Source organism: Diadema antillarum, unplaced genomic scaffold, assembly GCF_040938485.1.
Source record: "Diadema antillarum isolate AM-2024a unplaced genomic scaffold, OU_Dant_1.0 seq00000183_RagTag, whole genome shotgun sequence".
Lineage (NCBI taxonomy): Eukaryota > Metazoa > Echinodermata > Echinoidea > Diadematoida > Diadematidae > Diadema > Diadema antillarum.
In genome coordinates, this window is record NW_027271250.1 from 1,858,550 (window position 1) to 1,873,131 (window position 14,582).

General features: G+C 38.7%; 1 protein-coding gene across 1 annotated transcript in view; it reads left to right on the forward strand.

The window, feature by feature from the left end:
• LOC139728560 (RNA-binding motif, single-stranded-interacting protein 2-like) overlaps window positions 1-14,582 on the forward strand; it is a 150,541-nt gene that overhangs the window by 61,270 nt on the left and 74,689 nt on the right. The window contains exon 2 of the mRNA XM_071639497.1: window positions 7,272-7,483. Within this exon, the coding sequence (XP_071495598.1) occupies window positions 7,272-7,483 (212 nt within the window). The remainder of the gene's footprint in view (window positions 1-7,271; window positions 7,484-14,582) is intronic.

Here is a 14,582-nt window from a genome sequence, read left to right on the forward strand (position 1 = left end):
TTACTTTATCTATATCATCCTAAATGCTCCATCACATCAGTAGCTTTGATTAATGATGTGCATCTTTATAGGGCCTATAGAGTTGGAAATGATCATTTGATTTTTCAAAGGTAAAGATGAGGAAAATGTTGAAATTGCATGTGGGATATAGGCCTACTTGTCTATTTAGCAAGATGCATGTTCTGAAAATGCCATTATTTTGAACGAAAACAAAATTGCACTTTTTGATGTGGATTCATGAAGTCATGTAAATATCCTCCGTGGCTTCCTTTTCTGATGGTTAGTACTAATGCTCCAAGCTATGAACATCACTTTCAAATTGATAGCACTTTTTGATCAATGCTGATTCCACAAATTGGCCCATAAAGAGCTGCAGTTGAAGCGTAATTGGCAATTACTGCCTTTAAAGACCTCTCTTGTGCTCCCTTTCCTCAGTGATTGTGAAGTTGCAGTTTAATGTACCCACTTGGGAAATTACCGACATCCACATCGGTATATGGGACTGTTGCAGAAAGTGCAACAGTTTGTGGCCAAGCAGCGGAAAGGCAAAATCTGGGCTTTGACCTTTGCACTTTGAGGTAGTTGCCCTCATTAACTGCTTTCCTTCTATTTTAGACATGCACACACACACACACACATACGCACACACACACATAAATACATGCATGCACAAAACATATCCAACACATGCAGCACTCACATCACACACAAATATTAACACACAGAGATCAACAGTGCACACACACACACACACACACACACACACACACACACACACACACACACACACACACACACACACAACACAATATAACAACAACAACAACAGCAACACACACATGCACACACACCTATAAAACACAATAGAACAACAACAACACACACTCACACATGCATTACAATAAAGATAGTTCACATCTTGTGTAGATGTCATGTTCAGTCTACTCATAATGCTTGTTAAACTATTTAAAAAAGATAAAGCGGCAGTGCAACAAGTGAGAATGTTTGTTAAACTCTCTCTGATGCATTCTTTACCAGTGTTTCTATGGAGACTGTTAACCTTGTTGAGGACAGGCTGATTTTGCTATAACATGTGCATTTCCCATAGACAGCTGCCCAAGTATACTCTGGACTAGTCTTTGACGGGTTAACTTTTTCCTTGATGGAGCCGATTTTTGATACTCACTTCAGAAGTTGCTGCTTTTCATCACTACCAACAGGGCTCACACTGATGCCTGAAGGGGTATTTATTTGCATGGTAACCATTGCTTTGTCCTCTTTTTTTTCTCTCTCTCTCTTCTGCGGCTGACATCAAATGGCTAAGATACAACTCTATTAATCCCTCTAATGGGATTTTGATATGTCTACTGAAATCGTGGTATTCTTTTATTCCAATTTAATTAACCTAATGGTCCAAAGGACATTTGGCCTTTGACTGGTCTCTTTCTTGGTAGAAGAAAAAAAAACAAATCCATTTTCCTCATCATTTCTCTCCTATCTGTTCAAGCATGATTAACCAAAGGAATGACATTAGCCATTTTCTCTATTCCTTTAATGTTCTGGCATACTAGTCTTACACCTACAGTATGTTAATCAAATTGATATGATGTATTGAAAGAAAAGAAAAAGAAGAAAAAGCCAGACAAACTGCCATTCATGCACACAATTGTGTGTGCATTAGCCTATTTTCATGTTAGGTGCCTAAATGTATTTCTTTGTCTGAGTCAAGGGTGCTGCAGACATTATTTATAATAGCATCCTTTGAGCAAAAGGAAGGGGGGTGGGGGTGTCACCCTCATGTGTAGCTACCAAAAAAAAAAAAAAAAAAAAAGAGAGAGAGAGATGGGGGGGGGGGGTAGCAGTCATATTAACTATTTTTGCAGCTTATTATATCAGTGGTATTGTGACACAGTGTCGGAATGTCGTATGTTTGATATTGCAGATGGAATTTGCATTTATCAGTTAATATCACCAAGTATTGTGATATCTGGATGTGGTGAATTATAAGCAGAAGAGAGAGAAATATTTTCACAGATGCTGATGAAGAGGTACCATCATGTTGTCTGTGCTGGATTTATGTTGTTGCTTTGTGCATTGCCATATTGCAGCTCTAGGCTTTTTTATTGCATTCATATACCATCTGTTGTTTATTTAGAAAAAGACCACACACGAACACACACATCCACAAACATTGCATATATACAGGAGTATAGTATGAACACACATACTCCAGTGTGACTAGGTTTAAAACAAGTCAAATCAGTCTTCACAGAAATTATCAAAAGTTTGAATAGAGATTATGTGAGATAATTCGAGTGACTGTAAACCAGTCAATAATAATGATAATGATCAATAAGAAATAAAAAAATATGTGAATCTCCCTACATGGATGAAGTAGTACATCATAGTAAATGCATCCTTTTATGGCTGCCAAGTGATGGTATTCCTCAAGAGGAAAACATATTAACCATTAGAAAAACAAATGTATATCAAAAGTGAATGTAGTGCAAGCAATGCATGAGATCAGTTAACCTTCTTTGTGCCATGGTCTTTGCAGAGTGTGTCCAGTGCTATGGGGTTTTTCTTGAGAACTGATCGGCACTAAAAAAACATTCAAAAGGCTAAAATTCTATCAAGATCTGACAAATATGAAGAAGAAAGTTGGAACAAAATGGCGGGGGGGGGGGGGGAATAGGGAAAAAGAATGAGATGTACAAATATGTGAGTATGTATGTGTGTGTAGATGTGGGTGTGTGTGTGTGTGTGTGTGTGTGTGTGTGTGTGTGTGTGTGTGTGTGTGTGTGTGTGTGTGTGTGTGTGAGTTAGAGGGATAGATTGATGTGTCAACATCAGGCTTATGGTCAAGGGTGACGAGGTGTGCCGTAGACTAATTACAGACATGCATTAGAGAGATGGCAGGCGAAATGAGAATTGTATCCAGATCTGGGGCTCCATTTCATACTTGCCAAACAAATCAGTATCACGGGCCAAATCCCTTCTTTCTTTCTGCCCCAGAGGTTAGGATTTTGTAAAGAATAATATTCCCGCCACCAGTGAAAAGAAACAAAGCAGTAGGTGGCAGGCTGAAGGGAATAGGTTGCCCAGAGAGGAACTCAAAACCCTTTACGAAATTCAGATCAAGGTCCGGTTGAACTCCATTCCGATTGTCTCCCATGTACCCCTGCTCAATCACCAGTCTCAGCCCCCTTTGGTCCGCCCCTACACCAGTCTGCCATTGACCCAATGACCCCCGTCTACAGATATCTAAAACCTGAAACTTGGGGGAGATTGGGAGAAGAAAAAAAAAAAGGAAGACTCCCTCAGATTGGATGGGAAAAGGGAATCCGGACATTTACCCCCTGCTGTGATTGGCCGATCTCAGTTCGTGACAAGAAATTATCATTCACTGAGTAGTGAGCTCAGCAACAGATAAAATAAGTTTAGAAAGATTAAATGGAATAAGCAAAGCAGGCCATTTTTTTTTTCTCAGAAAAAAAAAAATGATGTAAATGGCATAATGGATATGAAGAGCATCAAGTAACTCAGCTGGCTTTGACTTTATAAACTTGACATGAACACCAGTATGATTTATGCAGTACTTTCTTTTAAATCCTTCTTTTTTTAGATTTTGAGGTTTGGAGATCCTGCACTTCCATTGGTCTCTTGTTCGATATATTTCATATTGTGGTCATGACACTTTCTGTGTATGGTTTTAAAAAAAAGATGTAATGAAACTGCAACAACTTTCATTGTAGCATAGTTTTGATTGTGATGTTGTGCTACATATCTATGTACATTATGGGGCCTAATGTTATCACTATGTCTTGCTTCATAGATGCATAAGGGCAGAAGCTAGGTCTGAATGGTTATGTTTTACTGCCATATCTCATGCAGTCTTTTTAGGGGGGAAGTCAAAAAGATTGAAACTAGGACAAGTGTTGAGTTAAGCCCATAGGGTGATGTCCATGTCTGATGAGGTATCAGTAGGTGCAAAGAGAATCTCCGCTTGCACCTCTTTGAATAGTTCTACAGAAAATGTTTTTCTTCCTTTACCGTGAATAATGGGCCAAGTCACACGTAGCATCGTCACCCTTCTTTTCTTTCCTTCCCTCTTTTTTTCTTTTTGTCGCGCTCATGTAGTCTTTATTTCGCTGGGAATGTATCGCCGGAGGTAGGCAGTGTGATGCACAATGAGAAACCATATCATGCCGGCTTACTTTTCACACCGCCGAGCATAAACTAGGCCTCATCCGATCTGGAGTGCCGGCACCAGTGAAACATATGTGGCCACAGCAGAGACGGTGCTGGATGATTATTATCGAGTCACAGTGGCGGACCCAGGGGTTGGGGGAAACGTAAAGCATCGCGGGTCGTCTACCGCCGCGTTTCCATATCCCGTTCCATACCCTGAGAATCTTCTTCCACTGGGTCAGGCCGACCCGACCATCACAGCCAGATGGGGCTGCTAATGATCAAACAGCTGTAGTACATGTCATCTGTTTTCCTGTAAACTAGCCTGATGCTCACAGCTTTCGTTGCCATTTCAGGTTTAGTTTTTCATTCGAACTCCTTCCCTCTCTCTCTCTCTTTTCTATCTCCCTCTCTCTCTCTCTTTCTCTCCCTCACACACACACACACACACACACACACACACACACACAGTATCACTCTCCCTCTTTCTCTGTTTGGTCAGTAATCTACGGCGAGAGGTAATAACATACGACACCTCCAGTGTACACTGAAGTAATGAGATTGGATGGACACCCCGTTGTCCACGCTATGGTAGTAGCGTCGCATTAAAGGGGATTATCATGCGCGCAATATTGATGCGGCGCTCTTGTCTTTCGGGGGACCACGCAGCTCTTGTTTGCCTCGTTTTGTCCTTTTCTGAATTCACGCTAATCCCCAATTAACGCTCATTCTGGAATTGAGTGTGTATGACTCGCCACTTGTCTCTTTATACAGCGCCACTGTTACATGTAGGTCTCTGTCAGGCTAATTGTCTGGCGTATAATTACACGATTTTAGTGTGCGTCACTTCCCTGTTGTAGGGATTGATACACTATCTGTTTCTAAAAAAAAAATGATGTCAACTCATGCGGTTTGCTAAACACTGGAGCATTAACATAATCCTGCCAGTTTAATTTGATGGTGAGAGTATTCTTGTGTGCATTGGTGCATTTTGCCTGCATTTGCTCAAATTTGCTTCTTAAAACTTATGACTTACAATTTTCTCATGTCAATGTGGCCTGTTTGTGCTCAGGTGCACTTGAAAATAAAGCAACCCACTTTTGATTTGATAGTGCTATGACATTATTTTGATTTTGTAAATACTTACGAATAGGTTGTATGCAATCACCATTATATAAAGGAGTGATATTAAATCCATTGTTTGGCTTGTAAACTTACAGATGATAAAAAGTGAGTTAACTGTAAGTAGCTATCTAGGACAGATGCGCTTGATATTAAAATGTTAAAAAAAAAATGTTTTGTATCCATAAAAGAATGAGGGATTTTTGATCCACATCATAGAGGCATTGTTTGATTGCACATTTGATTTCACTACAAATGGCATGCATCATCTACTGAACAAATATAGAATTCATAGCAAACTCATTGTTTGACATGTTTGAGATGTATACATAACAGAGGATATCAAAGTAGAAAACAAATGCAAATAGATGAATATGAATTTTCAGACATAATTGGAGTTTCCAGAATGCATGAGAAGAAGTAACACCAAAAGGGTTTTGTTTTGTTTTATCATATTTTGTCGTTGTTTTTTCAGTCATGAAATTTATTTACAAAAGAAGATATAGCATATATGTGTGTACGTAATGCTGTGGAGAAGAATGTCAGTTTACCTTGGATCATTTTAAACTATGTGGTCTTGGGCTCCTTTGCCCTTTGCTCAGGAATCCTGTGCCGAAAATTTGCTAAACAAATACGCGGTTGAAATAGTCACGTAGAAACAGAAGTGGCACTGACCGCTAATGACTGATAGTCAGTGTGTGTTGACACTAAAGGAACCTTCAAACACTTTTAGCTATCAAAAACAAACGTAGGGGGCTCTGATAAATGATTTAAAGCAGGGGAATGGAATGTTAAAAGCCCAGCCAGGCGAAGAAAAATCACTGTAAATGGGAATTATGGGACCTAATAACTAGCCGCATTGATTTTCTTTAATCCCCCCCCCCCTTTTTCATCTTTCTCTCTCAGAAGGGATAGTTTGGATGTCTGTTACAGCTTTGTTTTATACGCTCTCACATTGACCAGACTACTGAATATTAAAGAAAGTGCTTACTTTAGCATGTTCGTAATGGCCTGCAGATCTAAGGAAGGCTCCTATTGTTTACCAATAGGATGGAGGTTAATAATTTTACACTGCTGGTATTTTTTTTTGGGGGGGGGGCAAAAGCTGGAAAGAAGGGATACTTTAGAATGGCTTGAGTGGCTTTACCACACCAGCGATGCTCCCCTCTGCTTCCTTTCTTCTGGGATGATGGGAATTCTAAGAGATAATTGTGCATCATCTCTTACTGTCCCATCCCATTCAGGAGTTGAAGCCCCCCCCCCCCCCCCCACCTCGGAGAAAGAGTGAAGAGATTAATGATAGCCCTTGATGGAAACCAGTATCTTGTTATTATTAAATCTGGGAGAATAGGGAAGAAGAAGAGGAGAGATTGACCAATAGCTTGAAGAGGGGAAGAGAAAGACTGGCTAGGACTAGGAGAAAGGAGGGGGGGCATTTCTTGGAGGTAATGTTATGTAGGGAAGGGGGTCTGTTGCTGAGGCTTATGGGATGTATAGTGGACCTAATTATTTCTCTTTTGTGTTATGTAACTAGTGCTACTATTCTACTGTTATTCTGTCACTCTACATCTGTCTGCATATGTGAATGAATATTGATGTGTGTATGTATGTATGTATGTATGAATGTACAATGCACATGTGTATGTATGTAAGTATGTATGTGTCTGTGTTAAGATATTTCTTGTGAGGTATGCGTGTATTGAAGGGACATAGTGGGTAATGCATTATGCATCATAGACAAGTGTAAATGTATAAGTGTGTATATGTTTTGTGCACCATAAACTTATTGATTGGATATCAAGTACTGCTCTTCAATTTCAAATGTATCAAGGCTGACAAGTATTTAATACCAATGATTACTTTTACTTTCTGAAAGTAATCAAAGTATTTTTACCAATACCCTTCTTCAACCAGATTGTTTAACCCCATCTCTCCCTTTCTTCTCTCTTGCACACCAGACCTATCCCACAATGAGAGGAATGCCCGGACCCCACAGTTCTGGCAGCGGGGGCTCTGCGGGGTCCTCCACGCCCTCCTCCCAGCTCCCCTCGCCACATTCCCCGTCCTCCCAGGGCAGCAATAGCGGTGAGCAACTCAGCAAAACCAACCTCTACATTCGGGGCCTTCCGGCCAACACCACAGATCTAGACCTGGTCAACCTATGTAAACAGTAAGTGCCACAATCTCCTGTTTTAAGTTCATTTTATTCATTTTTTCCATGTATGTACATTTCCATGAATTGTTTGTGTCTCAGATGGTCCACATTGGTAGAGATTTGTCAAAAGAAACAGCATTTAGAAAGAAACTTAAGATGTTTTCTTTTAATTTCAGTACCTATTTTTCAAGCATTCTGTATGTGTATAGTATCATGATAATTACAAAATAAGAACAAAGCAATGAGCAAGAAAGCGTACTGACCACCATGCATACTTGATCTGCCAACAAGGCTAGCAGTGTGTTAGATCGACAAAGATTTGTTGCAACAATTCATGCCCATGATTTTGCATGGTCAGGTTTTGATATTGAGGCAACCCTTCCTTAGCTTGACCCACATTTGTGTTTCAGTAGAGCTCTTTACCCAGAAATGTTTCAGCTGCAAACATGCAATGGTTCATTTCTCAAGTAATATGTCACATGTACACGATTACAAGTGTAGGAGTGAATTGTAGGCTTATGCATCATTGTTTTTATATTGTATAAGTTGTCACATGACCATACAAACTGCTGAAGACCCTTTGAGGTTATGCAAATGAAGGTTTCAGACTGTTAAAAAGCCTGTTGATTGGTCAGAGTAATATATCATAACGTTTTTAAATATCATTCATGTTACATTTATATCACACCCTTTAAAACAAAGCAATGTCAGTCCCTCTTCTGTATAACTTATAAGTAGTGTGGTCATTTCTGGTCACAATCTATCAATCAGTAGTCATTTAAGTTATGGCTTTGCGAGCTGCAATTGCATTTACGGTTGTTCTTGGGTAATATCCATTGGGCATCAATAGAGGGATTACCTTCTGAATGATCGCACTATCTAATTTACCAGACATAGTCATGTTTACTTGTTTTGGTTGCATGGGCAGTAGCAGAACATGATCAGGCATCGTTTCGGCAGTGAGTTACCTTCACTGGTAATTGTGGACGACCAGTGCACTTTCAAAGTGATTGCTACAATGTCGGCAACATTATTAAACCAAAACTGCTGTAAGCTAGCTCGGGAGGACATTCTGGCCCCAAGACAGTCACATACAGCTAACAGCTGGTTGCGTCTTCATGGTAATGTTACCTTGATTAGCCGCTGCACCACCCATGGACACATCTCAATGGCAACTAACTTTTCTGCCCAGCTGGTGTGTCATGCTACTGCCATGACGATGCATATCATTTCACATTTATGGGTGCCACAAAATCACGCCACTTACGTATCTTGTGACTGTCTGCAATAGGAAGATTAAAATGTCGAGTGAATTCAATGTTTAGATACTGGCCTGCTTGTTGATGAATTTGTCCAATCTGCTTCATTTTTTTTTTCAATATTCCTTTGTTGGCATTTTATCATCATGAATGGCAGATACAAGCAGAATTGCCCACACAAAATACAAAATTATTAATGTACATACAGGAAAAAAAGTGAATATCACATTGTACCTATTCCGTACACAGAGGCGAGGAAAATATTAAGTCAGATCCAGACTGTTAACTATTGGTTGAAACCACTTCATGAATGAGAGAAAAAAAAATGGTATTTATGCTGTAGTGCATACTGCACTTTATTATCCAAATTTACAGATAGAGGGAGGGAGGGCTGGGGAATGGTGGAAAAGGGATTGTAATGGTTTCAAGGTCAAATGTAAACATTCAAAATTGCACAGTGCATCTAACCCCTACCTATGAGCATATGCATTGGCAAATGCTTTATCATGTTATGTATTATCATTGTTTTATTATTATTTTTGGTCCATAGTAAAATAATGGTGGAAGCTCCCGCTGGGTTGCATGGCTCCTGTCTCCTGTGCTTTATCATGTTTTAATTGTCTCAGCAAACACTTGCCTGACTAATATGTGAGCTCAAGAGATGGTTCAGCATTTGGCTGTACAAAATTAGTGCCTGTATATAGACCCTGATTTATTAGTGAGAGAGGGCCCAAACAGGGACGCAATCAAATGTTACATTGATAAAGTTTCATGTCTTTCATGCTTAGTTAGGTTCGGCCTTTTCCCTTTTTTTTCGGTAGTGATGGGGAACGTGTCTTAATTGATGTTTGCCTTACGTACTTGGACAGCATCAGAGTTGCCAATTTGGTTGCCTGTCTGCTCGCGTCTCGCCTTGATTGCCATCAGTCACGACCTCTGCTTGTCCAATACATCAAACTCGTTATGACTGTCGATCATACAGCTGGGCAATAAGCCTTCCCGTTATTCTCTGACAGAAAGCGAGATGCTTCCAGCAGACTCTCTCTACCGGTACCAGTTTACCCCCTCTCTGTACCCCCATCGTTCCCCCATGACCCTCTGGTATGATCCCCACTAGATCCTATCGTCATCAAACATGTGATGCATTCCCATGAATGAGCTCCACAAAGCTTTAGCCAGCCATATTTTTATCCCTGAGTTTTCCATCCTCCTCAATAGTCTTACCGTTCTCCCCCCCCCCCCCCCCCATCCCCTCCCTACCCTGCTTCTTAGAATTTATCATGAAGGGGTGGTAGGGCCTATAGCCATGGTTGAGATTATGGGGGATTCAGATTTTAACTTCTTACGCGATGAGAAACCTCTCATGAAATATTAAGGAGCATACAGTACCAAGAGGAATTCAAAGTTTATTTGATGAAAATTAGTTTTGAAATGTAAACCTGCCTTTTATTAGAACCTCTTTGTTTTTGGATATCTCAGCCATTTCAAAACCAATTTTCGTCAAGTAAACTTTGAATCACTCTTAGAATTGTATGTTCTTTCATATTTCATAACAGGTTTCTCATTATCTCACACAAAAAGTCCAAAACCTGAAGCCTCAGCCCAACCAAAACTTTAGCATCCCTTTAAATGCCTTACTGTAAGATTTATATGAGTCTGATGGAATAACAAGCCTTGGCTGCTATGTTCACCTTTTAACTCCACTACAGGTGTGATTCTGATGGGGCAGTTTCAAGGCGCAATGCATATATTTTTGCTATCATGGGGGCTTTGTTTTACATCCAGTATCATAATCCACCCACAAACCATGTAGAGACAGTAAGGGAAAGACCCCAATGTTTGCTTGGAGTAATAGCAAACATCTTCTGTTTGGGCCATTTCTCCCCTGCACAGATGAAAGAAAAAAAGGAGAAAGTTTTGGGTGATTATGACAGTCTTTATTCATTTTTAGGACTCAATACCTGCAAATTGATTTGCCCTTGAGGGAAAAAAAGTGGAGAACCACTAAGGGGGTTCTGTTGGTGAAGTTATAATGTGAACAGAATGTGGCCAATGGAGAGAAGAAATAACAAACTGTCAGCTACTCCAAGTGACTCCAAGAGCTTCTTATTCTTCTGATGTCTTTTCCTGTTTAGATAGAGGGGTTATTCACAAGGTTTCCGAGGTAAACTTTAGCTCAGCAGGTTGGGCAGGGCTTCTTCCACATTTGGTCTCCTCATCCCGCCCCACCCCACTCCTGTCACGGTACTGTATTGGGTTTTGCAGGTAAAGTTGTAGCTCTGTTGGCATAAAATAAAATAAAAAACTACCCCAGCCTCCCTTGGTAGTCAGAGGGACATACTTCTATCATCCATAGTGATACCACTACCAGAGACAAACTTCTGGATTGGACCTCGCTCGTGAGTAAAATTTTTCTGAGGCTGGCCACAAGTCATCATACGGATGATATCTCTTCTGGTATAGTCATTTCCTCATATTTGTATGGCTTTCACTTGGAAGAAGTTGCACTTACCCCATATAAACCAGTGTGAATAGGAGTAATGCTTCTTCACCCCCCTTCCCTCCCCCCTCCCCCCTACCCCCCCCCCCCCACCCAGAGAGACACACACCCTTCTGCTACCACAAATCCCTGCTGTACTCCACTACATAATACCCCAAACCCAAACAAACCTGTACTGTAGGATAGAGAGAAAACACTACAAATCCCCTTTTGTACTCACTTGCTGTAGGGCATCACTGAGATTTTAGTGCTTGCTACCAGTAGGCCTTTTGGGTGATTTTTTAAAAGTCAAAATAACAAGTCAGAAACAGTGCTATCATGAAGAGCAGCTCTTCCCATTTCTAAAACAGTTTGATTTTTCAAAATTGACCACTGGGTTGCTGAGATATGATCGATTTTGTATTGCCAAACATGGTCAATTTTCTGCTCAAGGTCACGCTAATTTCTTTTGTTTTACCTTGTTTAAACAATGGTACCGTGAAATTCATCATAGTTGATATTCATTTGCCTATAATTCATAAACGAATGAAGATATGACTCTCAAATTTGGCCCATAGGTACATGATAGTTCAAACTTTTTGACTACACACACAGTAATGCATTTCATATTCATAAATATGAAATATGAATATGAATTCATATTTTTTTTCATTATTAATCATGATAACATTCAATTTTTTGCAATTCAAGCAGCTGTCACAGTAAGTTCCCTATTGTAAGTATAAATTTGAGCAATCCAGACAATTTTTGGGCAGAATCATATTGGAAAATATTAAAATTATGAATATTTCATATTTTTTTAAATTATTTTTTTAATATTTTGTCGAAAATAAGGTTAAATTGAAAAAAAAAAATTGAAGACAGGGTTTAGATTATGTTTCTTGTGGTACAGTGGAAGCAATAGAGTATGAACTTAAAAAATATTAAAATATTCATATATGACATTCATATGGGGAAGAGTAAACAGGGGAATAAGTGTACAGAAATTAAATTCCCAGTAACGAAGCACAAGATCTTCATATTTTGGAATGTTAGCTGGCAGGTCATAGTTTGCAAGCGTGGAAATTGCAAGGGAAGGATCTACTTAGTATTCACGAATACATGTATAAAATATGAATATGAAATGAGGCGTGAATTGGGCTATGAGTAGAAATATGATATTTGCTTATTATTTTCTGTTTTTCAGCAGCTTTAATTGCAGGTCTCTCAAAATCGGTAGTAATGTACGAAGTAAATGTGTGGGGCTTTCGTGCATTTGTGTGTACACACTCCAGTGTACAGATACATCCAATCCTTTTACTTAATGTGTACTAAAGTGTATATTCATACAGACAACATATTATGGAATTTGTCATACTGTTTAAGAAGCATGCATGCATCATAACATATCCATTTCAATTCTCTATGAACACAACACACTTCATTACAATTGCATTGTATGAACAAACATTTTCACACACCAGATCATCCACTGTTTTGTCATGTCCAAACACACCTCTGTATGAAAATGTATTCACAAAAGAACATATGCAATAGTTTCAAATTTGATAATCCCTTTATTATGAGGAATTCCATTCTGAAACAAGACCAAAAAAAAAAAAAATATAATAATGATATAATAACTGAAGAAACAAACTTTCACAGTGTGGCAAGTTGGCAGTGACTCTTTGTGTTGATTGACCTATTCTTGTAAAAGTAATTTACTTATTGAGATATTTCTCATTTTCCCTCTAGAGATAAAGATAGTTTCACGCTACAAATTATGCGATAACACTCATCATTGAAGGTACAGTATATTCATCGAAGAGCAGTAACATTGTCTCATGGGAATGTATGGAATTAAAAATCTTTCCATGCATCAAAGTCTAAAAAGAGAGAGAGGAAAAAATACATATATATTGCAAGTTCAGCATAAGTCACACCGAATGAAGTGTTGACACTGATGCAGAAATTGAATCGTATATGAGGCATCTTGTTACTGGTCTTACATTTTGAAGTTCTGCGACACAGTTTGTTGCTTTGTAGCCACATGTTTACAAGTTAACACAATGAGAAATATCACAAGCCATATGAGTATTCAAATTTGTCACAAGTTCTCAACAAAGTCATTTGCCAGCTAACACATTTCATTTGCATGTTTTCACCTTCTTGTTACAAATGGTCTTACATTTTGGAGTTTTGCATTACATTCCTTCACTTTTCAACAGTTTGTTAATGTTTGCTAATGCTACATGTGTTCACAATGCATGAATAACTAATTTATGTTTGCATGTTCCTGGTATTTATCCGACGTTACAAGCTACAATTCTGCTTAAAATCATATTGTCTCAGAATGCTCACGCATCAATCAAAAATGTCATGTTGACATTGAGAGCGATATTATCTTAATGCAAATTCATGGATGCAAAAATTTCTGATTTTCACAATACACAAACAAGCATCTTAATGAAAAATGTCTTGTTTTGTTCATAGACAACTCAAAGTACTTTTTTTTTTTGCTAAAAAAGAGAACAGGTTCATTTAACACATGCTAAGAGGAAATGGGTAAAAAAGAAACTTGTAAGCTGTTTCCACTTTTACCGATGTGTTATTTGTATTTGAAAGGGAAGACATTTATGCCTGTGTTAAGTTTACAAACATGTTTCTCAGAATTTGCATGTCACTCTTTTTTTCACATGGTATTTCATAATACCATCTACATGTACATCTACAAGCATTTTGGGTTCAATTCTTGTCATATAAGCAGTTGATTTTGTTTTGATCTCAGCATGATACCAGAAAATTCTCATACTTTGTACCCATGCTAACCTGTTACACCTCAAACCAAATTTTTTCCCACTAGAAATAAATATGCAAAACCAGTTTGCATATAAATAGCTTAATTGCATACATTTTAACCAGATTTTTTTTGTTCACATAGTTCTAACACTTTACAAATCCACAACAACTTCACCCTTTGCCAGGTCATGCAGCTAAGGATAGACCTCAAGTTTATTCTCAAGATCATATTCGACTGCAGAGGTTGTTTTTCGTGCATCTTCATCTTCTTGTTCTACTTTTCCGCTGTAACATTTTTTCAGTCTTTGCATGTCACTCTTTTTTTTACATGGTATTTCATAATACCATGTACATGTATATCTACAAGCATTTCGGGTTCAAAACTTGTCATATGAGCAGTTGATTTCGTTTTGATATCAGCATGATACAAAATTCTCATGCTTTGTGCGCATGTTAACGTGTTACAACTAAAATGCGATATTATTTCCCCACAAGTCATGAGTACTGTATGCAAAATCAGTTTGCATATGACATCAGATTTATGTTCACGGAGAACTATCAACACGTTACATATGCA